This window comes from Echiichthys vipera (assembly GCF_963691815.1).
Source record: "Echiichthys vipera genome assembly, chromosome: 15".
Lineage (NCBI taxonomy): Eukaryota > Metazoa > Chordata > Actinopteri > Perciformes > Trachinidae > Echiichthys > Echiichthys vipera.
The window spans coordinates 3,604,892-3,630,239 of record NC_139840.1 but is presented as its reverse complement, the minus strand read 5'-3'; the positions used below and the strand labels follow the sequence as shown (position 1 = coordinate 3,630,239).

Here is a 25,348-nt window from a genome sequence, read left to right as displayed (position 1 = left end):
ACATTGATGTGTTCCAGTTTGGCCATTTGGAAAACTACTGCCCTCTTTCGTATCTCTCTAGCACGGGTGACATTTAAACTGCCTACTTTAAACACATCCATAATGATGAAGGTGTTCAAAACAAGACTAAAGACAATCAATGACATAAATAAAAATAAACTCTGTTCCTTCATCGTCATTAAAACCAACTGTTTCCTGACTTTATGGATCCGTTTTTGCAGTCTGAACACTTCCTGGTCTGTTAAGTCTGACTCTTCTCTGTGTTTTACCACATGTCTGATGGAGTCATAGAAGCCCTGCAGATCAGGGAAGTGATGCTCCAAGGTTATGTTCCTCAACCCTTTAGTCTGCTGTAAAAAAGATTTGACTAAGTCTGCAGGATACACCTGAGCAGCAGTCTGCGGAGTGAGAGACAGGACACTGCTGTCTGACACACACCCTTCACTGTCACTGCTGTCACACAGAGCTGCTCTGTTCTCTGCAGCACTCGCTTTACCTGCCAGACGACCAGCTTTATCACTGACCTCCACAACCAACATGTTCCTCCTCTTGCTGCGCAGCTTAGGAGGAGCAGACACCACCACAGCCTCACAGGCCTCCAGCTCCTCAGCTACTGCGTTCCCCTCACACAGCTCACCTGTCACCTCACCTGCGTCACACGGCTCACCTGTGTCACACAGCTCACCTGTTGCCTCACCTACTTCACACTGATCACCAACGACCTCAACCTTCTCACACAGCTCACCTGCAGCCTAGTCTGCCTCTTCCTCACCTGCCTCCTCTAGTACACCTGTTCTTTTGTTTCCCCAGAAACATCGCCTACCTCTGTCCCTCCACCTGTTTCACCCAAACCTGTGTCCACCTCATCCGCCACTTTGCCTGAAGACTCACCTGACACTTCGTCCTTACCTGTCGCCTCACTCGCCTCACTCGTTTCATCTGCTACCTCTCCCCTCTCACCTCAGTGCTCTCTTCAGCCTGCCTCTGCAGCTCCGCCACTTGTTTGTCTGCAGACCCTGGATCTTTCTTTCGCCCCGCGGCACCAGCCCCCCCGCCGGCCACCGTGGCCACACGCCGCACCAGGTCGACCGATGGCAGAGGCGGCTGCCGTAGCAGCGACTACGCGGTTGGAGCTTGCAGCCAGGACAAGCCCTGATTCAATGCCCCTCCTGGCCACATCCAAAACACTTAACAGTGGATGAAGTTGCAAATAAAACATAGTCAAAGTCACCCACGCAGACTCTGAAGCGGTGGTCAAACTCTTGGTCTTTGTTGGTGAGGATCATAAACAGCTGTCTGCGGTGAGACACAACATGTCTCAGCAGCGGAGACTTGCAGCCTGACAGCACCTTTCTTATCGGTGACACCACTTTCCCGTGTCTGGACACTTCTCTTATTAGGAACTCATCACCAATAAAGGGTTGCACGTTTGAAAGAGGGATTTTTGTGTCTGGCAGTATCAGCGTTGTCACCGGCTCCAACAACCCATTCACCGTGATGCCCGTCTCCACCAACCTGTTCACCTGTTCCACCTTTGCAAGGAACAGAACCACCGCACTGTTCATGCAGGCAGCGGACTTCACAGAGTCGTGCCCGATAATCTCACCCACAGCCAGGGCGACCTCCTCCACGCTGCACGGGGACCCGGCTCCGGTGTCGACGCCATGCTTCCGCGTCAGCGCTGGACGCCATCCCAGCTCCTCAGAGCGGGAGGACAAACAAAAGACACACAAACACCAAACTAACCAAGAAAAAACAACAACAAAAGACACTAAACTAATACAACTATATTCATGAACACACCACACTGTAAAAAATAGGTAGAAATAGAGAAAAAACACGCGCTCTCCCTCCAAAGAAGAAGAAGAGTGTAATGGCGTCGAGCAGTGAATATTAGACTGTTTCAACGTTGGACTGTATGTGTCGTCGGTGTCTGGTTCTGTTGTCCGGTAACTGTTGCCAGACACCGCGCTAAGTGTGTGAGTTGGACTCTTTACCGCAGCGTGTGTGTTTGGGGGACAGGAAGCAAGTTCGGCTAAGTTAGCTAGCAGGAGCTAGGCTAAGTTAGCTAGCAGGAGCTAGGCTAAGTTAGCTAGCAGGAGCTAGGCTAAGTTAGCTAGCAGGAGCTAGGCTAAGTTAGCTAGCAGGAGCTAGGCTAACGGCACGGTCGTTGTTCAAAGCGGACGCCGCCAGCGCGGACGGGAGGAGCTTCGCCGGGTCGTCCAGGAGAGTGTCGCCGACGGAGGCTGCCTCGCTGCTGCCGTGGGAGGCTCCCATCCTGAGCTCCAGCACGGGAATATGTGCCAAATTTCAGGCCACCTGCCAAATACACCGGTATGTCTAATTGATATGCGGCTGCATAATACCACACATTCATAACATGAGCTGCTTGGTGTTGATTATTTGCTGAGTCAGAGCGGACAGCCTATGAAAGTCCCCCCTGACTCAGAGGAGCCAGAGGACATGCTGGAGGATGTAGATGCCTTCTCACTGGGGGCTGCCTCCACCATGGCCCCTCCCTCCTCCACTGCTCCTGGGTGCTCCCGCTCAGGCTTTGCAATTATCTCATCTCATCTCATCTTCATCCGCTTATCCAGGGTCGGGTCGCGGGGGCAGCAGCTTTAGCAGGGGACCCCAAACTTCCCTTTCCCGGGCCACATTAACCAGCTCTAACTGGGGGATCCTGAGGCGTTGCAAACGAGGTTGCGGGTACAAGCGGCCGATTTTGAACCAGGGACCTTCTCGCTGTGAGTGCACCAAAATGGCAAATCAGAATCAGTTCGACAAAGCTTTTTTTTATTTGATTCAAATTATATCGTAAAGCCAACATATAGTGACAGTATAATCTTTTCATACTGAATGGATAGACAATTAAGAAGCCATGAATGATATAAAACTTAAAAATAGCGGTACAAAACACGATAACCAAATCACATGCATTTATATAAAAAGCACACGGACAATATTATTGCTAAGTAGTGGTAAACGGTCGTAGTAGTTTACTAGTATTATAAAGAAAGTGTGGCATTGTCTCCAGGAGAGAAGAGGAAAGCTCTTCCTGCCTGATCATAACACTCATTTACAAGCCAGTCTATTGGATAAAAATACAGCTCTTATCCATCGTGTCTATGGAAATCTATGACTAGCTTCACAGGTGTAAAACCTAGTGGAACATTGCACTGGCTTGTGTGAAACTGTAATTCAGAGTGGTCTGAGAGACTTAAGGCGGCGGTGGGACAGGAGGCACTGTGTAAGTTCCTGTTCTCTAAGTAAAGAGCCTGAATTTGCTGCCATCGAGAGGCGATATCATGAGCTTCGCTGAACCCGGGGAGTTGAGAGGCCGCCAGCAGTTCCTCCAGATGACGGTACAGATTCTGGAAACCAGCAGGACACATGCCAACACCAGCAGTACAACTGATAGGGAAGGAAAAGACAACAGTAGACGAGTGGGTCGGTGAACTTCCAAGTTTAAAATAAAAAATCTTTTTGGGCAGAGGCTGTTCTAGACCATTTCATTATGATGTGTTGTATTTAATTAATACCTGTATAGTGTTAGAGTTTGTGCGTCCTGAAACCGGCGTCAATCAGACACAAACTCAGATTAAGTGTCTGTGGTAACTTAGGGCGCCCTTACACTGTCCTTCCGCAACGCGCCCTGGGCTTTAGGGTACTTGTCCCCTCTCCACCTCCGCATCACACCAACGTGAACCTTTCGCCGCCATTGTTGTTGTTGTTGTTAAATGTCCGCGCATGGTCCCTCCTTCTATTTTCTATGTCCGAACAGGCGCATATAAATGACGTCAGAACCGCCGTAGGCCTGGTGCTCGTACACGTGCGCGTGCTCGTACATGTGCAAACGCGCTCTACAAAAGCCCACCTCTCTCAGACGGGCCGTGGACGGCCAGCTGGCCGCAGCTATGCGCGGAGCGGTTGCACTCACACTGGTCAAACGCACTAGGCTTTAGCCGAAAAACCTGTTTTGGCCTGGTGCAGAAGGACAGTGTGAGTGCGCCCTTAACGAGCTCATAGTACCGTATTACCCGACTAGATCGCTGCGCTCTGAGAGTGCAGGGCTATTTGTCATTCGAAGAGACTCCAAAAGCTCCTCTCCTGTGGAACCAACCCCGAGTGTTGTCTGGGGAGGCAGACACCGTCCTCATATTTAAAAGTAAACTTAAAACTCTCCTCTTTTGTTAAAGCGTATAGTTAGGGCTTAGTAGCCCTCAGTTATGCTGCTATAGGCCGAGTCTGCCGGGGATACGCCTGTTCCTGTGATACTCAGAGCTTCTCTCCTCTCTCTGTATCATTCCTGCCTGTTAAAAAGAGGGTTTTCGTCGCCACTGTGTGCATATGATTGCTGGATGAATACTATCCATATCTAAATATTACTATTTTTATTATTATTAATAAAGATAGTGGGACTTGTTGCTGCTCATGGGGAGATTGTTAGGGCTCTGTAAATCATGTATAAGTCATAGTGTGGTTTTGAGCTTCTCTTTATGTAAAGTGTCTTGAGATAACTTTTGTTTTGATTCGGCATAAATATAAATATATATACATATAAATGAGCGATCCAGTCACGGTAGAGGTTGTGTTGAACTCACCCATAAACACGGAGTTCGGAGTGGGATCAGCTGGGTCAAAATGTTTGAAGACGTTTCCAACCAGAGCTACGATCACCACGGGGTACACTGTGAGGATGTTACGCACCCAGCGGTCCAGCACCCAGTTCTCAAGGATGAACCTGGACACACAGACAGAGCAACATCAACATAGAGACAAAGAAAATGTACTGGACCGTATTAATGGTTTTACAATGCTCCCTTACATTTTTATCCCACGTCATGTTGCTGATGAATGAAAAAATGAAAGGTTGATACTGATGCTAGTCTTTCTGCACTGAAGCAGAACATATTAGCAGCTGTTGTCTTTAGCAACATTTATAAAGTTTCATACCAAAGATTTGAAAAACATGATTTTTCTTACAACCCTGTTTCAAGAAAAGTTGTGACACTGAAATTTAAAGAAAAACAATGATGCAAAGAATTGAAAATAGCACAAAGACAACATTCATTCATTCATTCATTCATCTTCAACCGCTTATCCCGGAGTCGGGGTCGCGGGGGGGCTGGAGACGATCCCAGCTGACATCTGGTGTGAGGCGCGTCTCACACCAGATGTCAGCTGCACGTCTTTGGACTGTGGGAGGAAACCGGAGAACCCGGAGAAAACCCACGCAGACACGGGGAGAACATGCAAACTCCACACAGGAGGGCCCAAGCCAACCTGGAACCTTCTCGCTGTGAGGTGACAGTGCTAACCACTACCACTACGCTAATAAGTGTAGCTACAGTTTCCCTTTGTCTACCTTTTTGTTAACTAATCTCACATCTGAACAGTCTCAACCAAATTTACAATAAAGAAAATCACATGTTAACAACTGGACTGCTGTAACACTTTCTCCTGTTCAGTGAGAGAATTGAACTTTAGCTAACACACTGTGCTAAAGTATCCTTTTCTTATCTCACTCACTGCTCTCCCACTTTCCCCACAGTACGCAGCAGCAGGGAAGTAGGAAGCCAAAGTGGAAATTGAAGAATTCGAAGAATCGAATGCTTAAAAGCAATTCATTTCTGACTCAACTCTTTTGGAAACATGGTTGTACAATCCTGAAAAAGACAGACTATGATCATACCTGCAGCAGCTACTGTACAAAGTGCTACTAGTACAATCATTAAATGTTGGATTCACGATAACAGCACCAAAACTAAAAATTAGTTAATCTGCTAGTTTTTGAAATACCCTTCATTTATTCTCGTCCAATCAAAGCTTACCATCCCACCACCTCTGCAAACAGGATGCACAGAGAAGCTGTTGCGGCTGTGCTCTTGTCCACACCCCACAGGTGGAGAACCAAGGAGAAGTTGATCAGAGAAGCAATAGACGTCCATGTGGTGTAGAGAGCCAAACCGTTCTGGACCTGAACAGAACATTTATGAGCAAAGATGTGAGAAATGAGAAATTCACACAGGACGTTTGATTTAAAATCATTTTGAATTTGAAACACATTCCAGAAAAGCTGAGACAGGGGCGTGTTTACCACTGTGTTACATCACTTTCCCCAACAGTAAGGGCGCACTCACACTGTCCTTTCGCACCGCGCCCCGGGCTTTAGGGTACTTACCTCCCTCTCCCCCCGCGCCCCAGGCCCGTTTGTACTCACACTACCTGGGCCTCGGCGAATGCTTCTTGCTGCCTATACGTCATCATGCCGTAACACGTCACACACATTGATGACGTCATGGCGATGCGTGGCTTTGTTTCCAAATCTTTCCATAGACCTCAGAGTTTTTGTGCGTCTTGTCGACTGTTTTTGAATCTTTTCATCGACCAAATCTGCAGTAAACACTCCACCTCCGCATCACACCAACGTGAACCTTTCACCGCCATTGTTGTTGTTGTTAAATGTCCAGGGCTGACCGGGCTGGCCAGCGGGGGAGAGGGAGGGGGGACAAGTACCCTAAAGCACGGGGCGCGGTGCGGAAGGACAGTGTGAGTGCGCCCTTAAAGTACTGAGTCCAATAGGCGGAAATCCCTGTCTTCATTTATTTTCACCTTTGAGTTCTTCGGTGTTGTTGAAGTGGTCTTGTGGTTGATTTACTTTAACCCAAAACTTTCCCTGTTGTTTATGAACCGACGCTCAATAATCATGAACGAATGGTTCGATTCCTACTCAGCAATCTAGTGAATAAAGAGCAAACACAGGCTGCTAACGCTCTAAGGTACCATCTGTGCATACACATACCAGAATCCTGAGACAGCACAGGTCTTTGCGGTGGTATGTCTGTAACCAGAGTCCATAATAATCTGTGGCATAGCAACAGAGGAACAAAGCAGTGTAGTTGGAAATTGCTATCAGGATTAAGACAACCAGAGACGCGAGCATCAACCTGCAAGACAGAGAGAGAGAAAAGGTCTCAAGGTCAATTGCCTGATTACAAGTTCACATTTCAGAGATACCGAGTAGCAATGAATTGTAATTGTTGACTTCCTTTCCAACTTCTGTTCCACAAGGCTCGCCTTGTGCTTCATATTCATACTGATGACTGTTTCACCACCTAACCTGAAGCCCATGTCTTTTTATAGGTGATACTAATTTTGAAACACTGATTAGGCTGACAAACGACAGTAAATATCAAATTATCCTCGACCTAATGATTTTGCAGATTACAATAAAAAGGGCAACAAATCCACCGATAAAAGAATAAGTGATTATAAAATGTCTCTGCTGGTGCAGTCAAACATATCACAGTGTGTTAAGGTATTTTCACACCGGGGACAAAGTGAAAATACAAAACATTTGTTGACGTCTTTTGCATTCAAACCTTTCACACCAAGGCCAACGCAAATATTTAAATGGTAAATGGACTTGTACTTATAAAGCGCCTTTCTAGTCTTCTGACTAATAAAAATGCTTCTTGCTGTCCATACGCCATCACGCCGTAACACATCACGCGCATTGATGGCGTCATGGCGATGTGTGGCTTTGTTTCCAGATCTTTCTGTAGACCTCTGAGTTTTTGTGCGTCTTGTCGACTGTTTTTGAATCTTTTCATCGACCAAATCTGCAGTAAACACTCCACCTCCGCATCACACCAACGTGAACCTTTCACCGCCATTGTTTTAAACGTCCGCGCATGGTCCCTCCTTCTATTTTCTATGTCCAAACAGGCACACATAAATGACGTCAGAACCATCGTAGGCCTCGTGCTCGTACATGTGCAAACGCGCTCTACAAAAGCCCACCTCTCTCAAACGGGCCTGGACGGCCAGCTGTCCGCTGTTATGCGCGGAGCGGTTGCATTCACACTGGTCAAACGCACTAGGCTTTAGCTGAAAAAACGGTTTTGGCGCGGTGCGGAAGGACAGTCTGAGTGCGCCCTAAAGTCATTATTTCACTGGTTGGCTTGTGTTTTTATCCACATCTGAAATCCTCAAAGATTGAAACAAATGTGGAAATTTTAAAAAGCACACGGTGAAATATGAAACTTTCAGATTTGGTGTGGAAAGGCTCAGAGATAGATGGGCTCAAATGATTTGCTTGGTGTGAAAAGACCTTAATACTGGCACCAAAATGATTAAGATTAAGAAAAGGCTAATGTCTCATACTGTATATAGTCTACATAGCTATGCCACTGGGGAATTCACTTTGCTTCATGGTAAATAAATATCATAAACAATACTCGTTAAAGGATCAGTTCACTCAAATAACTGAAAAGATATCTCACTTTCGGGCAGATTACAATCGAGGTGAATGGATTTTTTTGTTTTTGCGGTGCTCAAAGCACACAAACCAAACAATCAGACACAAAATTCAACATTGATGTGTCTTTTAAGTGAACCAACCCTTTAGGAAAACTAGTTTTCTATAAAAATGAATAAAGTATGAAGTGTAAGTAGCAGACATACTCTCTGTCCCACAGCAGCAACCATATCATGTTCATCACCATGTTGGACAGCCAGCAAAAATAGAAGGAGTAGGGCAGCAGACACTGAGCCCAGGATCTATTCACAGGAAGAGAGATCAGTTTCATCTGCATGTTGACGAATGAGTCCTATAAGAAAGGTTACATCTGCACGGGTAAAGATTGACTATTTTAGACTATGTCCATGTTAGCTTACCCCCGGAATACATAAGTAGTGAGGTATATGACCATCAAGGTGAGCCAGGTATAGATAACGCCCCAGATAGAGAAGGTCCAGCCAGCTGGAGTGATGCCCGTTTCATAGCGGCTCGACACATTTCCTGTAGTGGAGTGGAAAGGACCTGGAAAAAAACAGACACGTTCAGTCACAAGATCATTAGTGAGGTCCAACAGTGATCGTGGGCGATTGCCTGGCTCTCAGTCATTGTTACAGCTGGATTGGGTCGAAGTCAGGGCAAAGTTATTACATGAAGGCTGAGGCACGTCTTAAACGCACAATGTAATTTAAGCTGTGATGTTTGAGGCTTACAGCAGACGGCGGTAGAAATAAAGACACGGCGTCCACTCAGGTGCTCTCTGAGTGTGCTCGGTCTCACAGAAATGTTTGCCTATGCTCGAATTGGCCAAGAAACGTATCTTATTTTTCGTACTTAATATTCCGACCCAAGGCCGAATCAATCATCCCCATGTTCTACAATAGTGAGCCAGCTATTGAGCTTTTCGGCGAGTGCAGAACAGACTGTACTGTGCATGTGTTGTACCCCAATAATGAGGCACAATATGACCCCATGACTTCTTCTCCATTTCAGCCTCCTTGGGTCAGGGCTATGTGCAGGTCAGTCAAGTCCCTACCCACCAAACGGGGAAAAACATTTCCTTGTAAAAACAGGGAAGGGCCAAACACATGCTGCTTCAAGGTCGCGGAAACCAGCATTGTCTAAAACAATAGACTTTTTATTGCCTCACGTTTCCACATTTGAATAAAATGTTCTTTCCTCTATCACCTACAGAGGGCCGAGAAGTCACTGCACACAGGCAGTGAGGTGTGGGACTACTACTGCAAAGATGGGGATGAGGTTGACCGCAAAACCTGCAATGCTAAGATATGCTTTGCCTGAAAGCGAACCACAAAGATCTGCATTTGGAGGCTGGGAGACCACGACTGGCACAAAGACGACGTGGACAAGCAGCACCGGTGCACGACACACTGCCACAGTTGTTTGCCGTGTTAACTATGAGGCCCTGCAGAAGCAAGAGCGAATCATCTGGACGAGTTGGTGATAGAGACGATTGACAAATATATACAACCGTACGGTAGGGGAGTGTATCTCTCCCTTAGAAGACACTCTAATGTAATATAGCTGAATACATAGGCTATGATCTGATTCAGGGAATGATACATTTTAATAACGATTCTGTTTGATTTAATTTGGTGCCGTTTCACGCGATACAATGCAATCTGATTTACATTTGAGGAGCTCTTTTCCAAAACGCTATAAATCAGTTTAATAGTTTTCAGGAGACCCACACATTTGGTTAATATTCAGTTTATCTTGTCAGAATGGTTCATGGCTCAGTCTGAACATGTTGAACGGACGGACAAAACAAAAAACTCTCCCGCTTCAGAGCGCCGCCATGTTGGATCGCATAGAACGCTCACTGAGTTCTGATTGGTCGAGAGGACGTATCACATTTAGGCTAAAAATAGGTTTGGTGCTGGTCGCGGTTTGGAAAGGAACTGCATCTTGAGACCATTTTAAACAAGGAAATAAAGAGATTTGGCAGAAACACTGATGAAGCAGTGAAAAGGTTCTGTAAACAGCAAAGTGGCTCAAACTCATTTTTTTAAATTTGGCTCACACTCATTTTGGAAAAGAGCTCTTCATTTGTTTAATGAAGACATTCATTTTCCATAGTACATTGAAATAAGCTAATTCTACAATAGTGGCTCTGCTGCTTACCTTCAACAGATATATTTCATAAAAGTAGTTTTCTTCCTTTACATAATAACATAGGAAGAAAATGGAAGACAGATATATCATTTCAGAATAACATGTTATGACTTTTGCAATAGACACAGGTGGACAAAAACACTTGCAATCCTACTGAACAAACACACTAACATATTAACCATGTGACCAAGGACGTGACTTTAACTCCACAGTAAGGTCTGAAGTCCTGAGTAATAAAACTGGTAGATTGCGGGATGACCTTAGACCCTGTTGTGTGTCTAGAAACACTTTTTAACGTCTTCGTCTTTGTCTTGTTTGTGCGAGCTGTAACAACACTAGCATCCACGTTCTCCTCCTCACCCACGTAGCTTTCCCGCATGTCATGAGTTTAAGGATTTACAGCCGTTCTACAGACCCTAAAAATGTTTTCCTTTCGTCATTTAAACTGTTTTTTTTTGACGCAGGAAAGAAGCGAACAGACCCTGGCCATAAAACTAAAACACCTCGATCCTTCTCACTCAGGGGGGGGGGGGAGCCTTAGCCTTAGAGGACGCTGAAAACCTTGGTAAAAACAACCGTCAGCTGGCAGGAAGCAAAAGGCCTGGCCCAGAAAAGAGTGGGATGGTGGGCCTGGGTGGACGCCCACTGCCCCAAAACCAGGAAAGAATTAAGAGTCGAGCAAGTTTCCTAATGCTGCAGAAACATTTCCCAACATTGTCCGTTTGTTGTTGCTCACAAAATCAGTACCATTTATAGAGTTCCCTGCTTACGAATCTAATAACACATCTGGAGTTTTCCACGAACTGGGTGTTGTTCATGCCACAACCTACCCTCTGTGTGTGTGTGTGTGTGTGTGTGTGTGTGTGTGTGTGTGTGTGTGTGTGTGTGTGTGTGTGTGTGTGTGTTTTGTTTATGCCACACCCTACCCATGGATGTCAGACCCGGCCCAGCAGCCAACAGGAGGTCTGAGTCTGTTTGGGTCTGTTTGAACTCGTCTCCTCCAGCAAATCACACCATAAAAACAAGGATTGCAGAGGAGTTTGACTGACCCCAGTGACTGAACCACCAGTCCATAGGGACTCGGCTTGGGAACCGAAGGGTCGCCGGTTCAAGTCCCCATATGAACCAAGAGAAGAGGGTGGACTGGTGGCTGGAGAGAAGCCATTGCCCTTGAGCAATGCACCGAACCCCGAAACTTGTGTGTGTATGTTGTTTATGCCACACCCTACCCATGGATGTCATGGCTTTTTTTAAATGACTTCCCCTCTTCTGTGTGTGTGTGTGTTTGTGTGTGTGTGTGTGTGTGTGTGTGTGTGTGTGTGTGTGTGTGTGTGTGTGTCTCTCCCTCCAGGTAACGGTTTCTCCTGAAGAAAGTAGTTGTAATAAATATTACTCAGTGATTATTAAAGCTAAATGCACCTTTGTTGCTGTGCTCCATGAACTACACCGTCCATCCACATAAGTCAAATTCATGGTTAATGCCACTATTAAGAGGTAAGTAAAAACGCCCTTTTCTTTATTTTATTTAGTTATTTAACAGCTTTTATGCCCTGTTTTATACAGCCCAACTGCCGAATTAGCTAGCAACTAGCTAAACATGCTAAACTACCGTGAACGTTACACAAGCACGGTCATGGAAACTATATCTCATTGTTTCTCGTAACCATAGTAATGACTTACACATTGTACACCGTTAACGCTTTCGTAACCAGTAAAAACAGTTAAAAAAGAGTCATTTTAACAGTGTTAGCTAGTTTGTCGGTAGCTGTAACTACAGTTAAATGTGAATAACTGACTTTTAACTCACCTCTGCCAGCTCCGGCCAAAGCGTTAACGATTAAAACGCCGATAAAAACCACCGCACACAAGATGATAACTACAATCCGGGGCAGGCTGTTGTCCTTCATGTTAGCTGGTGGTCTGCTGCGCTGGTTGTGGGGCTCCCCTCCCGTCCGCTGGTCCGCTGGCCCGCTGTCACCGCCCGTCAGCCGGGGCGGAGAGACCGGGGAGGGGACAACAGAGCGCACGTTGACCAGATGATGCGTTCACGTGCTCCGCGTGAACGCCCACAGCACTGGAGCAAAAACACGTTTGGAGGCAAAGCAAGTGCTCCGTGTGCACTGGAAGAAGAAATGTTTTTATTTTTTAAAACTATGTCCGTGTTGATACGGTAAGAAAAGTAGAACTTAAAGCCTCTTGAGGCTTGAGGGGTTTAGGGCACGTGAGGCGCACGCGTGTGGCGTAATGGCGACCTCCAGAGGAAGATAGTGAGAATACACAGCACATGTCATTTTGTCCATTTGTTTCTAGAAGAAGAAGAATTACTTTATTTATAAATTTATTTTTTTTACCATTATTATTAATCATGACACACACACACACACAATTAAGGAGAGATGTTAGAGCGAGGGGGCTGCCAGTGACCGGCGCCCCGAGCAGTTGGGGGTTCGGTGCCTTGCTCAACGGCACCATATATATATATTATTCTTGTATAACCCAGCTTTAAGGAAGTGCAAAACTGTAAACACTGGAATATTACAGATTTAGTACTGCTGTGGTGTGATGGTTAGCACTGTCACCTCAAAGCAGGAGAGCTCCTGGTTCGAATCTGGGCTGGGGCCCTCCTGTGTGGAGTTTGCATGTTCTCCCCGTGTCTGCGTGGGCTTTCTCCGGGTTCTCCGGTTTCCTCCCACAGTCCAAAGACGTGCAGGTGTTCGGTTCATTGATGACTCTAAATCACCCGTAGGTGTGAATGGTTGTCTGTCTCTGTTCGTCTCTATGTGTCCTGTGATAGACTGGCGTCCTGTCCAGGGTGGACCCCGCCTCACGCCTGATGTCAGCTGGGATCGGCTCCAGCGACCCCGACCCTGGGATAAGCGGTTGAAGATGAATGAATAGTACTGCTGTGGAGTGGTTGTTAGCACTGTCGCCTCACAGCAAAAGGGCTCCTGGTTCAAATCACGGCCGGGGCCCTTCTGTGTGGACTTTGCATGATCTACCCGTGTCCGGGTTGGTTTTCTCCGGGCTCTCCGGCTTCCTCCCACATGCGGATCAAGGGGAATTACTGTTACAACACTGAGATGTCTTATTATAACAAAGAGAGGGCGGCTTGCGTGTGCTGTTACAGTGATAGCGCTGTGGTCTGTTGCCGTCAAAGCACAGCAAAACAATACATTGTGTAAGTCGAGCGATGCAGGCAGACAGTGTGAGGGTTGGTTGCAAAACCACGTTCTGACAGTTGTATTAGTCTCCTTAAATGGTTTAACAAGTACACTGAACATATTAATGACCACTCACATGTAATTATTATAAGTGAGCTTTTATTTTGGAGGGAAAGGTTAAACCCTCAGAGGGGCTGAACACTCTGTTGCAACTGTATTAAAGACAGCTGAGGAATGAAACTCAGCATTAAGGGTTTCGCCCATCTGTTGGAACTTCAGAGGAGGTTAAAGCAGGTCCACAAACATGTGGACACACACTTGTTATGTAAGCCCAGCACTGTTTCCACTACTTTATCTTGTGAAGTGATTAAGAACACCCAGGTTAACACGGCTAGAACACGGGGATCTGAACCTCAAATGGGTTTTAATACTCACTCATTGCTGAGCAGAGCCTGCACACCGGCTTTGCTGACTACAAGAAAACATAGACTTTGAACAGAACTTCTAATATTAACACATCAACATACATTCGTTGCAACAGCATCTGACATGTCAGTTTTCACATAGTTGCCTTCGTCAAATGGTACACCTTTGAAATTCAAACGTGAGGTGTGTATGTATGTATGTGTGTGTGTGTGTGTGTGTGTTTGTTAAGAGGCCTGTGGTTGGCAGTCCTGAGTCTCTGTGCTGCTGTTTTCATAGTCTTTGTGGATGTCCAGTGCTCCGTACAGGGTCTCCAGAACAGCCAGTACTCTGCTCTGGACCGAATCCACCTGCTCTACTGGGCAGTATTCATCTAGACTGGACCTGAAAACACACGTAAACACACACACACACAGACACACTTAACCTCTCTTGCTTAACTACTATACATTTCACCAGAAGCCTTAACTCTGTGTGGCTGTGTTACTTACCTGGACATAGTCACCAGTGTAGGTTTGGGCAGAGCCTTCAGAAACAGGTACACAGCTGAAATGTATCTGTCGATCTCCTCGTGAGTGCTGATGTGGTGAGGCAGCTCAACAGAGTCGCAGGTTAACCCCGCCTGATGGACCTGAGAGAGGTTTGAAGCAGCGTACAGCGACAACAAAAAGAACAAGGATGAGCGGAGATTAGAAGGAGAAAAAGGAGGAAAAGATAACCATAAGAACAGTTTGACTAAAACAATGCTCCAGTATGATACCTGCCATGTCATTTGAGTTATTTAAACCTTTACTGTGAAAGGCAGTGCACTTTTAATCACTAATATTATGAGATCAGGTTGAATGGCACATTACATAGAAGGTACTGGGCGGCGGTAGCTCAGTCCATAGGTGACTTGGCTGGGAACTGTCCCTGTGTGGACCATGTATGGAGTGTGGACTGGTGGCTGGAGAGGTGTCAGTTCATCTCCTGGGCACTGCCGAGGTGCTATTGAGCAAGGCACTGAACCCCCAACTGCTCGGGGCGCCGGTCATTGGCAGCCCCCTCGCTCTAACATCTCTCCTTAATTGCATGTATATAGGTCCTGTCTGTGCACGTGTGTATTTCGGGCCTCTGTGTGTGTGTAACATGATTAATAATAAGAGTGAAAAAATTCTATTTCCCCGTTGCGGGATAAATAAAGTAATTCTTCTTCTTCGTACTGTAACTTTGACTAGTTCAACACCAATGCTGTGACCTTTAAAAGGTGTTCATTAGGGACGAGCAATGAATGAAGAATTATTGAAAAGTTATTACGAGATAAAAACACTGGAATAGTTTCCGCAGCTATCATCTCGTCTTCTCTTGTTTTTAAAACGTGTGTGGCATGTTCAGTTGGGCTTTTTTTCCAAGGGTAATGTGGGCAGCAAGCCCCCGCCACAGCGACTTCCTGGTTGATCCAACACGGAAGTACCAAAAACCGCAGCTCTCTGAGTGTCCACACACAGTGACAGATACACAGACACAAAAGAGACGAACGGTCCCCAGTGAATATCGGAGTATGTTTGGCCTGAAATGCCCGTCCCTAATCTGCATCAGACAAACATCCATGAAAACAATAAATGAGAGCTCCACCATCCAACATAATCTATGTACATGTGTAATTTATGAGTGTAGTGATAGCCTGACATTGTATAACTACACTAGTAGTGGTGGTGGTGCATATCGTAAGAGTACAGAAGGGCATGAACATTCTTACCATCTCATAGTCGGGGCACAGATTTCTCGACTTCAAACTGGAAACCAGCTGGGCGAGTGAAGCCATGCTGAAAACACACGGAAGATAAAACACTAGCTGAGTCTGACAAGTGAAACCTTCTGCCACCGGTCACACAATGTAAGGCTCTGCACTTCATAGATGCAACAACTACAGTCGTGCCACATTTCATCGTTCGTCAGTGAGAATGCATGAGTGATCATTATCATTAATACGTGTCAGAGTTCTCAATTCACTGACCACAGAATGAACTGCATACACACAGTCATTACATAATCATCCCATCACGCACCCGCTCTACCAACACATGTTGTTTTCACTTTGTTGGACTTGTTGGACCTGTTCTCTGGACTGTGAGGGCGTGTACAGAATGTACCCACATGTCTTAAGACAATCTGCCTCCCTGTCAAAGCCTCTCAGGAACACATGAGAAACAACCGTTTCTTCTCCACAAATTTAAGAACACGGTTAGTTAGGAATCATACGTGAACGCTACAGAAGTGACATGTTTTTGTTGTCTTAGGGCGCACTCACACTGTCCTTCCGCACCGGGCCAAAAACGTTTTTCAAGTACCCTAAAGCCCGGGGCGCAGTGCGGAAGGACAGTGTGAGTGCGCCCTTATTTGCCGTTGTAATGCTTAGTGTAAGAAGTGCTCCTGCTAAACATAATCTCTGTACATCGTATCCATGCCAGGCATAACATTGTGCTGTCATGCTATTGTTGATTCTGTGTGTCAGGAGAGCTGTTCTCTTGTCTGCGTAGCCCCTTTATACATACTTTACGCGTTCCCTGGTACAAAGACTACTCAATGTCAGAGTCAGAAAACGTGAGAGTGCAGCTGTTTATTGCACTGAGAATTCACAGTGAGTGAGTGAGTGGGTGTATAGATGACGTTTATCGACGAAACCGGACGTAAACAAACATGTGATGGTGAAGAAGAAGGAGGAGTACAATGCAGTGTAAGTCGTTTGTACACTCAAATTGGTGGTTCCACTGGTCCTATGCTAACTCTTGGCCTGTTCCACTGAGAACTGTAACATAGATACAATGCTAAAGTGATAGATGACCATAATATGCAATATGGGTTCAATAACTCTTTTACCTCATGTGTAGAATACTTTAAAAGTTCCACAACATAAAAAAAGCATGGCGTTTAATTCTTTAGAGTATTACAGTGAAAAGAATCCAGAGGAACTTTACCCAGGGACGCCGGCCCAGCGTGTAACCGTCTCTTCTCCATCATCCTCTAACAGATCCGCAAACGCTGCTTCCAGGTCTTCTAACTGATGTACACGACGATCCACACACTCATCAAGCTCCTCCTAAACACACACACACACACACACACACACACACACACGCACGCACACGCACGCACGCGCGCGCAGGCACACACACACACACGAGGGGATTATGTAAAGATTCACATCGAGCGCTCCACTCTCGTAAAAGGTCAAGGCTCGACTCGGGAGACTCACAACGACAAGTATGATGGGGGATTAACGTGATGAGCGTTGCTATGGTTGCTTGTGAGGAAGAACAACATGGCTGACACAGTTAACAGTGCACCATCAAATTTAAAATGTAAAGTTTGGGAGAGATTTGGATTCTTTAAGAAGGAGGGGAAACATTTGTAAGGTCCGTAGAACAGCTACAAAGTGCACGAGCAAGAACACCAGGACAAAGACACCAATGTTAAGTGTAACGGTTGTTCGTAGCGGTTGTTCGTAACAGTTGTTCGTAACGGTTGTTTGTAACAGTTGTTCGTAACTGTTGTTCGTAACAGTTGTTCGTAACAGTTGTTCGTAATTATGGAAAATGAATGTCTTCATTAAGCATACTTTATGTTAGGAACTGCACCGAATCGTTAAATTAAAATATACTGTTCCCTGAATCCTACCACAGCTCATGTATCTGGATATGTATCAGATCATCTTAAATGGGAGACATACTCCCCCCTATATACTACATATCATTTCTACACATGACTCCTAAGATCACAAAAACAAACACAGCTCCAATGAACGCAACAATATGCTCCTAGAGTCAATAGTGAGAGTGGGTGTTTGGGTAAAATAAAGTTAGGCAACAATTTGATTTCTCCTTCAAAGATTACACTGGAGTTATTTAAAACTCACTGAGCTCGTGCTTAACACAGCGAGGTGCGCGTGGAGAAATATCGGTTTATACAGTACACGCTCCTGTGAGAAGTGTAAAGGAGCAGGAGGGTGGTTGGGGCTGGACTGACTGTGATGTCTGACCTCAGCGGCATCAGGGCTGGGTCCTCTGAAGTTGTAGAGCTCCTTGAGGATGGCGTACTCTTCCTTGACACGAACAAGACACACAGACAACACGGAGGGGAGGTCAAGTCAAGGAAACGTGTTTCGCATTTTAAATGCAGAAGGATCCTCCCTACGTAGACAGACATAGTTTGAGACAAGTGTGCTCTATTGCACCTGGTCGAGTCCCGTCTTAGCTCACCCTCAGGTGAGGTGTCCGACCAACTGATGGGAGGTTGAACTCTTCGAAGCCAAAATAGAGTTGCTTCAAAATGAACATCTTATTGGGCTTGTGCCTTTATACAATTTAAATATATCTGTAATAAAATTCTGCATTGCATGTATCCCGTTAATTGCAAAACATAAGTGGAAGTTACAGATCTCTGTACTTCTACTATACAGCCGGAAAGAAAGCACTGTGATGCAGTAGACGTTTGGCTTGCCGCCCATATTCTCAGTTAACCCCCTTGACTTTAACCGGCATGCCGGCGGGCCCTGCTGACTTTTTGTCATGTACATTTGCAATGGGGTCCGTTGACCTCTGACCTCAAGATATATGAATGAAAACAGGTTCTATGGCTACCCACAAGTCTCCTCTTAACAGACATGTCTGACTTTCACACATCATATCATAATCCAGACAGTTTGGGAATAAACATGCAGTCTTTCTCCTGCGGTACAAATGTGTTATTTTGTCATATTTTTGCATACTAGGGCCTACAATGTCAGAAATGACTAGAACTGGGACTTCTAGGATAATCACAGCCTCATGAAACCACAAACTAAAGACCTGGAGGTTCAGAGGATGGTCGGCATTCCTCGGTAAACTGACGATGAGGAGGACTCTGAGCATTTTCCACAACAGAAGTGCTCGCCATCCAGTGACAGAGAAATGTCATTATGGAAATGTCCAAATGTCAAACGTTTTGGAGCCAAAATCACAGCATGGATTATTCTATGGTGTTCCTCAAGGTCTGGGTATCTAAATTTGGGATCATTTTGAATTTGAAGCCTGCAACAATCACACAGGTGAACTGGAAACCGGTGAGTGTCATGATTGGGTATAAAAGGAGCATCTTGGAGAGGCTCAGTCGTTTAGTGAATATTTGCAAAATAAACGATCACATTTATCAGTTTGAACATTAAATATCTTGTCTTTGCAGTGTATTTTATTGCATATAGGTTGAAAAGGATTTGGAAATCATTGTATTCTATTTTTCCCTACTTCATTGGAATTGGGGTTTGTACAAAAGCTGCTACAGAGCTGAAACATGAGGCGTGTAAGGGGGACGTACCTGCGTGTACAGTTCCTTAAAGGGATTCTTACAGGAGAAGAAATCCAAATCAATGTCCAGGATGTATGGCTCTGTCTCACTTAGAAATGAAGATATCCCCTTAACAACATAACTGGTGGATCCTTCTTCCTCATCACTGTCGCCTGAGCTCGGCCTGCTGCTGCCCTCTGCTGGCTGCAGTGAGTCAGAACACCTGAAGAGTGACTCAGAGAAGCTGGCTTCCCCCGCTTTAGGACACTCTGTCCGGGCTCTCTTGGCGAAGCAGCTGTCCGTGTCCTCTTCACGCTTCTCTGAGATGTAACACAGAGAATCACAAAACAGTCAGTGTCAGATGGAAATGTGTCCATAAACGCTGATGAATGAGTTTATAATCTGGAATATAATCAACAAATTCAAAAACGAAAATTAAATATTAGCCAATAGTAGTGATAGTGATTAAAAATGACAACAGCGAGGTCTTCCGCTCGGTATCTCAGTCACAAAACAAGAGATCTGTGTCAAGATTGTTTGTTTACGTACAGGGAAAAAAAAGTTTGTCATACTATATTAGGGCGCACTCACACTGTCCTTCCGCACCGGGCCAAAACAGGTTTTTCGGGTAAAGCCTAGTGCGTTTGACCAGTGTGAGTGCAACCGCTCCGTGCATAACTGCGGCCAGCTGGCCGTCCACGGCCCGTCCGAGATAGGTGGGCTTTTGTAGAGCGCGTTTGCACGTGTACGAGCACGAGCATGAGGCCTACGGCGGTTCTGATGTCCTTTATGTGCGCCTGTTCGGACATAGAAAATAGAAGGAGAGACCATGCGCGGACATTTAACAACAACAACAATGGCGGTGAAAGGTTCACGTTCGTGTGATGCGGAGGTGGAGTGTTTACTGCAGATTTGGTCGATGAAAAGATTCAAAAACAGTCGACAAGACGCACAAAAACTCAGAGGACTATGGAAAGATTTGGAAACAAAGCGACGCACCGCGATGGCGTCAATCAATGCGTGTGACGTGTTACGACGTGATGACGTATGGACAATCAAGAAGCATTTGCACGAGGCCCAGGCAGTGTGAGTACAAACGGGCCTGGGGCGCGGGGGGAGAGGGAGGGGGGACAAGTACCCTAAAGCCCGGGGCGCGGTGCGGAAGGACAGTGTGAGTGCGCCCTTAAGAATCTGTGGACAGCAGATTGTGGAAGAACCCCTCACATTAATTAACAGATCTATGCACACTGTTGAAACATTATTATGGAGTTTCATGTCCAAAATGAGGACTGTGGTTTTGTGTTAGGAACCCTTCAGGGCTTGAACAGACAGAGATGTATTACTAGTACCGTATTTTCCTCACTACAAGACCTAAAAACCTTCAAATGTCTCAAAAGCCGACAGTGCTCCTTATAATCCGGTGAGCCTTATATATTGACCAATATTGAGCCACAACAGGTCTCCAACTACGGTGAGCAGCCGCCGACTCTATTTTCCCCCGTAGAAGAAGTAACGCGCGGTGCATGTTGAGATATACGACTGTGTGAAGCGTGCCGTTTCATTTCCATGTGTGTGTTTGTGTAAAGAGCCCAAAATGGCTCCTGTTAAGAGACACGCTTACGACGCAGAGTTTACACTCAAGGCCATTAGTCACGCAGCAGAACACGGGAATAGATGGCAAAGCAACGCCACTACTAATGTCGCTAACTCTACCAGAGACCGTCTTCCTCTCCAAAGCACGCACCTGGAAGTGAAGTGTGACTCGGTTTAACAGGGTTGACTTTGACCACGTTCAAACTGAGAGGTTTAGCGTTTTCCAGCTGCTTCTCGGAGACGTATAAGCCATCGCTGAGGAAGTAGTTGTCTGTGCTGGTCACCCTGTGCAAAGAGGAGGGAAGCAGAGGGGAGAGGAGAGAGGGAGGGAGTGGAGTTAACAACAAACCAAAGAGAAAGAACAAGGGAAACAACGGCTCTACATTTAAAAGTGGTCCTGCCACTTCAATCGCTCCAACCGACTGGAGCTCCAGTCCACATGTCGCTGAGCTACAGCTGCCTTTCTAGTAGTGATGACACGGCAAAAACGCTGATGCATTTCCCTGATTCACTGCTTTGCTCTCCCTCTGTCTCTGGAAGTCACTTGACCAGCAGACTTTGCCAACGCGTTGACTGGCTGTTGAAGCAGGTGACATGTCTTACGTGACAAAATGGGAGACCCCCCAAAGATCCCCACCCCTAAAAGTAAGTAACGTGGAAACACTCTACTTAATAAAGGAGCATGTGTGTGTTTAGTGTATGTCCTACCTGATGGTGGTGGTGGAGGAGTCTCTCCCTACAGCCATCCTGTGCTCCCCCTCTCTGATCTGCTGGGCCCAGTAAGGATGCAGCCACGCCACACACGACACATGGCCGGCGTACACCATGGGCATGATCCAGTTTTCAATACTCAACTCGCTGAAAGACACAACATGCAGTGATCGGTGGAATCCAACAACAGTGTAACAGTCTGACTTTAAGAACATCTCTCCATCCATCTCTCCATCCTCTGTACCCAGGGGAAACACGTAGCATCGTCCACTAGCCGAACGCTGGTTAAATGATTGGATGGTACATTGGCTTCACTCACCAGCCCAAAAAAAAAATGGTAATTTGAGGAATACATTCGCACACTTTGTCCAGGTTTTAGAAATCAGGGATTGGGGCTGAGCATCTTGAGCCAAAATCAACATCAGAATGAATCATTTTATTAAATACAATCTTGCACGACTGTCTATCCTCACAGTGGACCTCGTATTTAACTTTTGTACTTAACACTGAACTGAACGTCATGGATTATGACATTTATTATCTAACTCAGTATTTGAGAACTCTTGTTTTACATCCTCATGACTATAAAAATCAGCAATATGAATTAGATGTGCAAAACACTTTCTCTGTCAGAGTTAGACCGGACATTCGGCGTCAAGAACATCGCTAAAAACTAATGCGGTTCTTCGTGCTCAGGTGTGTTTATTAAAACGGTGCTCTGCAAACAGCAGCCTATCTGAAGGAACTCATTCATTGAACATGAAGACATCATTTCAATGGTCCATTACAAATGCATAATGTATGTGGATTAACCATCAGTTAGCCTGTGAATGTTCTCATTCGTCCAGGTCGTCATTATCCTCAAAGCAATTTCAGTCAAAAGCAACTGGACTTGGTTATTTGTGCACCTAATAAAGTGGCCGGTGAGTGTCAATATGATGTAGACCTGCCCAGAGCAGAGGCGATCTAAGTTTAGTCTCGTGTTGCACATGTGCAATCTGGTGCAACCGGCAACATTTAGTTTTCATCTCACTGGGTCTTTAACATTTCAGCTGCCTCATTTTCCCACAACACCCATCACCTCTCTTATTTAGTTTGTACTTATTTTATTTCAATATGCCCGTAGGTGTGAATGGTTGTCTGTCTCTGTTCGTCTCTAAGTGTCCTGTGATAGACTGGCGTCCTGTCCAGGGTGGACCCCGCCTCACGCCCGATGTCAGCTGGGATCGGCTCCACCCCCCCCGCGACCCCGACCCCAGGATAAGCGGTTGAAGATGCTAAATGCTGCTAAACTGCACGCTGCGTATTGTTGTATATTGTCTATACCCACGCTTAACCACAGTGTCTGTTGCACTCTGTCACATTTAGTTATGGTTTGATTTATTTGATGTTAGCTTATTGTCACTCTGATCCTTTCCCACCTTTGTATCGAAGCTGTTGCACAATCATTTCCCTCGGGATACATAAATAAAGCTTCTTGAATCTTGAATGACGCTCAGCATGGACAAGCACAAGCCACAGCTTCACATGAGGCAGCCTGAAGGAAGAGCTTCGGTTTGAAACGAACATACCTCAAGAGTTTGTCCTTATCGAAGACTGTGTCCGCGGACATGTTGACAGGAATCAGCAAATCAGGGTGGGAGTCTAAATGAACCATCTTTATGTTCTTCATGGGGAGGTGTCTCGATGCGATGGCCCGATAAATATGACCCACAGCCTGGGAAAGGTACAGAAGAACAAGCAAATTGAAGATACCTGACTCAGTAGTGTAATGTTACCAACTTCATTCGTAGCTCAGGTGAATTTCAATCTCAATGTGCAGTCGTAACATGCTCCTCTGTGCCTTGATGCTTCTTCTGTGTTTTCCCTCCACTTTGCTGCTGTTATAAGGACATTTCCCCTTTTATGGGATTAATAAAGGTAGGGTCGCTGGTTCGAGTCCCTGTGTGGACCATGAATGGAAGAAGAAGTATTCCTTTATTTGTCCCGTAATGGGGAAACCTGAAATACACACAAACAGGACCTATATACATGCAACTAATGGAGAGATGTTAGAGAGAGGGGGGCTGCAGGTGACCGGCGCCCCGAGCAGTTGGGGGTTCGGTGCCTTGCTCAACAGCACCTCGACAGTGCCCAGGAGATGAACTGGCACCTCTCCAGCCACCAGTCCACGCTCCATTCATGGTCCACACAGGGACTCGAACCAGCGACCCTCCAGGTTCCCAGGCAAGTCCCCAAAGAGTGTGGACTGGTGGCTGGAGAGGTGCCGGTTCATCTCCTGGGCACTGCCGAGGTGCAGGTTAATCATTCTTGCAGTTTCACAGTTGCATGTTGTTGCTAGTATAGTATAGTATAGTATAGTTTAGTATAGTATAGTATAGTATAGTATAGTATAGTGGCCACACTCACATCGTGGTGGTCCTCCACGACCCACACCGGCAGCTCCTTGTAGAACCTCTTCAGCGGCACGGAAGTCATTATAGCAGAGAACACGGTCCGTGAAGGCAACGTTAGCGTGATGCGTTCACTTGCCTTGAGCTAGTTATAGTCACGTTAGCATAGCTTCCTCTCCCGCACATGGTTCAGTCGCGTTTCGACACTAAACTGTTTGATAGCAGAGCTACCTGAAGCTAGCATTCACCCTGTGATGAGAACCGGAAGTGACAAACGCATTGTTTTTGTGTTCGGGTAGAAACAAGAGACAAGAGGCGGGGAGTTCCTAGTGCTCGGTCATTAATTTGGTAAGAAGAAGAATTACTTTATTTATCCTGCAACCCGGAAATTGATTTTTTTTCACTCTTATTATTAATCCACACACACACACACACAAACAATACATGCAATTAAGGAGAGATGTCAGAGCGAGGGGGCTGCCAGTGACCGGCGCCCCGAGCAGTTGGGGGTTCGGTGCCTTGCTCAACAGCCTCTCGGCAGTGCCCAGGAGATGAACTGGCACTCTGTGGTGCATTGCATGAGACATTAGGTGCATTTCCACTAGTGTCGAATACCCGGAAGGAGGCAGGCCTATCTCACCGAAACGCCCCTAATTTGCATGTGAGTCAGTCGAGCGGGTCCAAAAAACGGCCGCTCAAATCCTGAGAGAAGCCGGTTACTGATTGCATGTATCTCTCAGTGGGATGTGACGTGTGGTAGGAGAGATGCCACAACAACACAGCGAAGTAGAGAGCAGACGCTACGCAGCACAGAAAATGATCTTTGCACAGGCTTGTCATGAGTGCTGCAGCGGCCAGGTTGGCTTCTGATCTGCTGCCCTTTACTGCATGCTCCCTCTCTCCCATTTACACACACACGACCTATATACATGCAACTAGTGGAGAGATGTTAGAGCAAGGGGTGCCAAGAACTGCCAGCTGCCAGTGACCGGTGCCCCGAGCAGAGGGGGGTTCAGTGCTTTGCTCAACAGCACCTCAGCAGTGCTCAGGAGATGAACTGGCACCTCTCCAGCCACCAGTCCACGCTCCATACATGGTCCACACAGGGACTTGAACCAGCGACCCTACGGTTCCCAGCCAAGTCACCTATGGACTGAGCTACTGTTTGTCCCAGGAAAATCTGATTAGTCTCAATCGCAACATATTTTTCACAGATTAACAAAACTCATTATTTACAGTTTACACTTAATTTAGCGGATATTTAAGAACATACTAAAAATGAGTCTCTTCTTGGTTGTATTTGGTTACAGTGAGAAAGAACGCAGGGG

At 46.1% G+C, this 25,348-nt stretch overlaps 2 protein-coding genes across 3 annotated transcripts; both read right to left on the bottom strand.

Moving 5' to 3' along the window:
• Window positions 1-2,785: 2,785 nt before the first annotated feature.
• Window positions 2,786-12,423, bottom strand: LOC310958109 (uncharacterized protein). The gene is made up of 7 exons (XM_083928922.1): window positions 12,246-12,423; window positions 8,683-8,827; window positions 8,470-8,565; window positions 6,806-6,950; window positions 5,835-5,980; window positions 4,605-4,744; window positions 2,786-3,414 (listed from the first exon to the last, which is right to left on the bottom strand). The coding sequence occupies exons 1-7, from the start codon at window positions 12,343-12,345 to the stop codon at window positions 3,266-3,268; spliced, it is 921 nt and encodes a 306-aa protein (XP_083785048.1). The 5' UTR covers window positions 12,346-12,423; the 3' UTR covers window positions 2,786-3,265.
• A 1,383-nt stretch (window positions 12,424-13,806) lies between these two features.
• cUnh5orf22 (chromosome Un C5orf22 homolog) lies at window positions 13,807-24,267 on the bottom strand. Of its 2 annotated transcripts, XM_083928904.1 has the most exons (10): window positions 24,037-24,267; window positions 23,199-23,344; window positions 21,625-21,774; window positions 21,068-21,201; window positions 19,354-19,643; window positions 18,041-18,103; window positions 16,980-17,101; window positions 15,761-15,827; window positions 14,514-14,653; window positions 13,807-14,406 (listed from the first exon to the last, which is right to left on the bottom strand). In XM_083928904.1, the coding sequence occupies exons 1-10, from the start codon at window positions 24,103-24,105 to the stop codon at window positions 14,250-14,252; spliced, it is 1,338 nt and encodes a 445-aa protein (XP_083785030.1). In that variant the 5' UTR covers window positions 24,106-24,267; the 3' UTR covers window positions 13,807-14,249. The 2 variants fall into 2 exon arrangements, with proteins under 2 accessions (XP_083785030.1, XP_083785031.1); XM_083928905.1 differs by lacking the exon at window positions 21,625-21,774.
• Window positions 24,268-25,348: the final 1,081 nt, after the last annotated feature.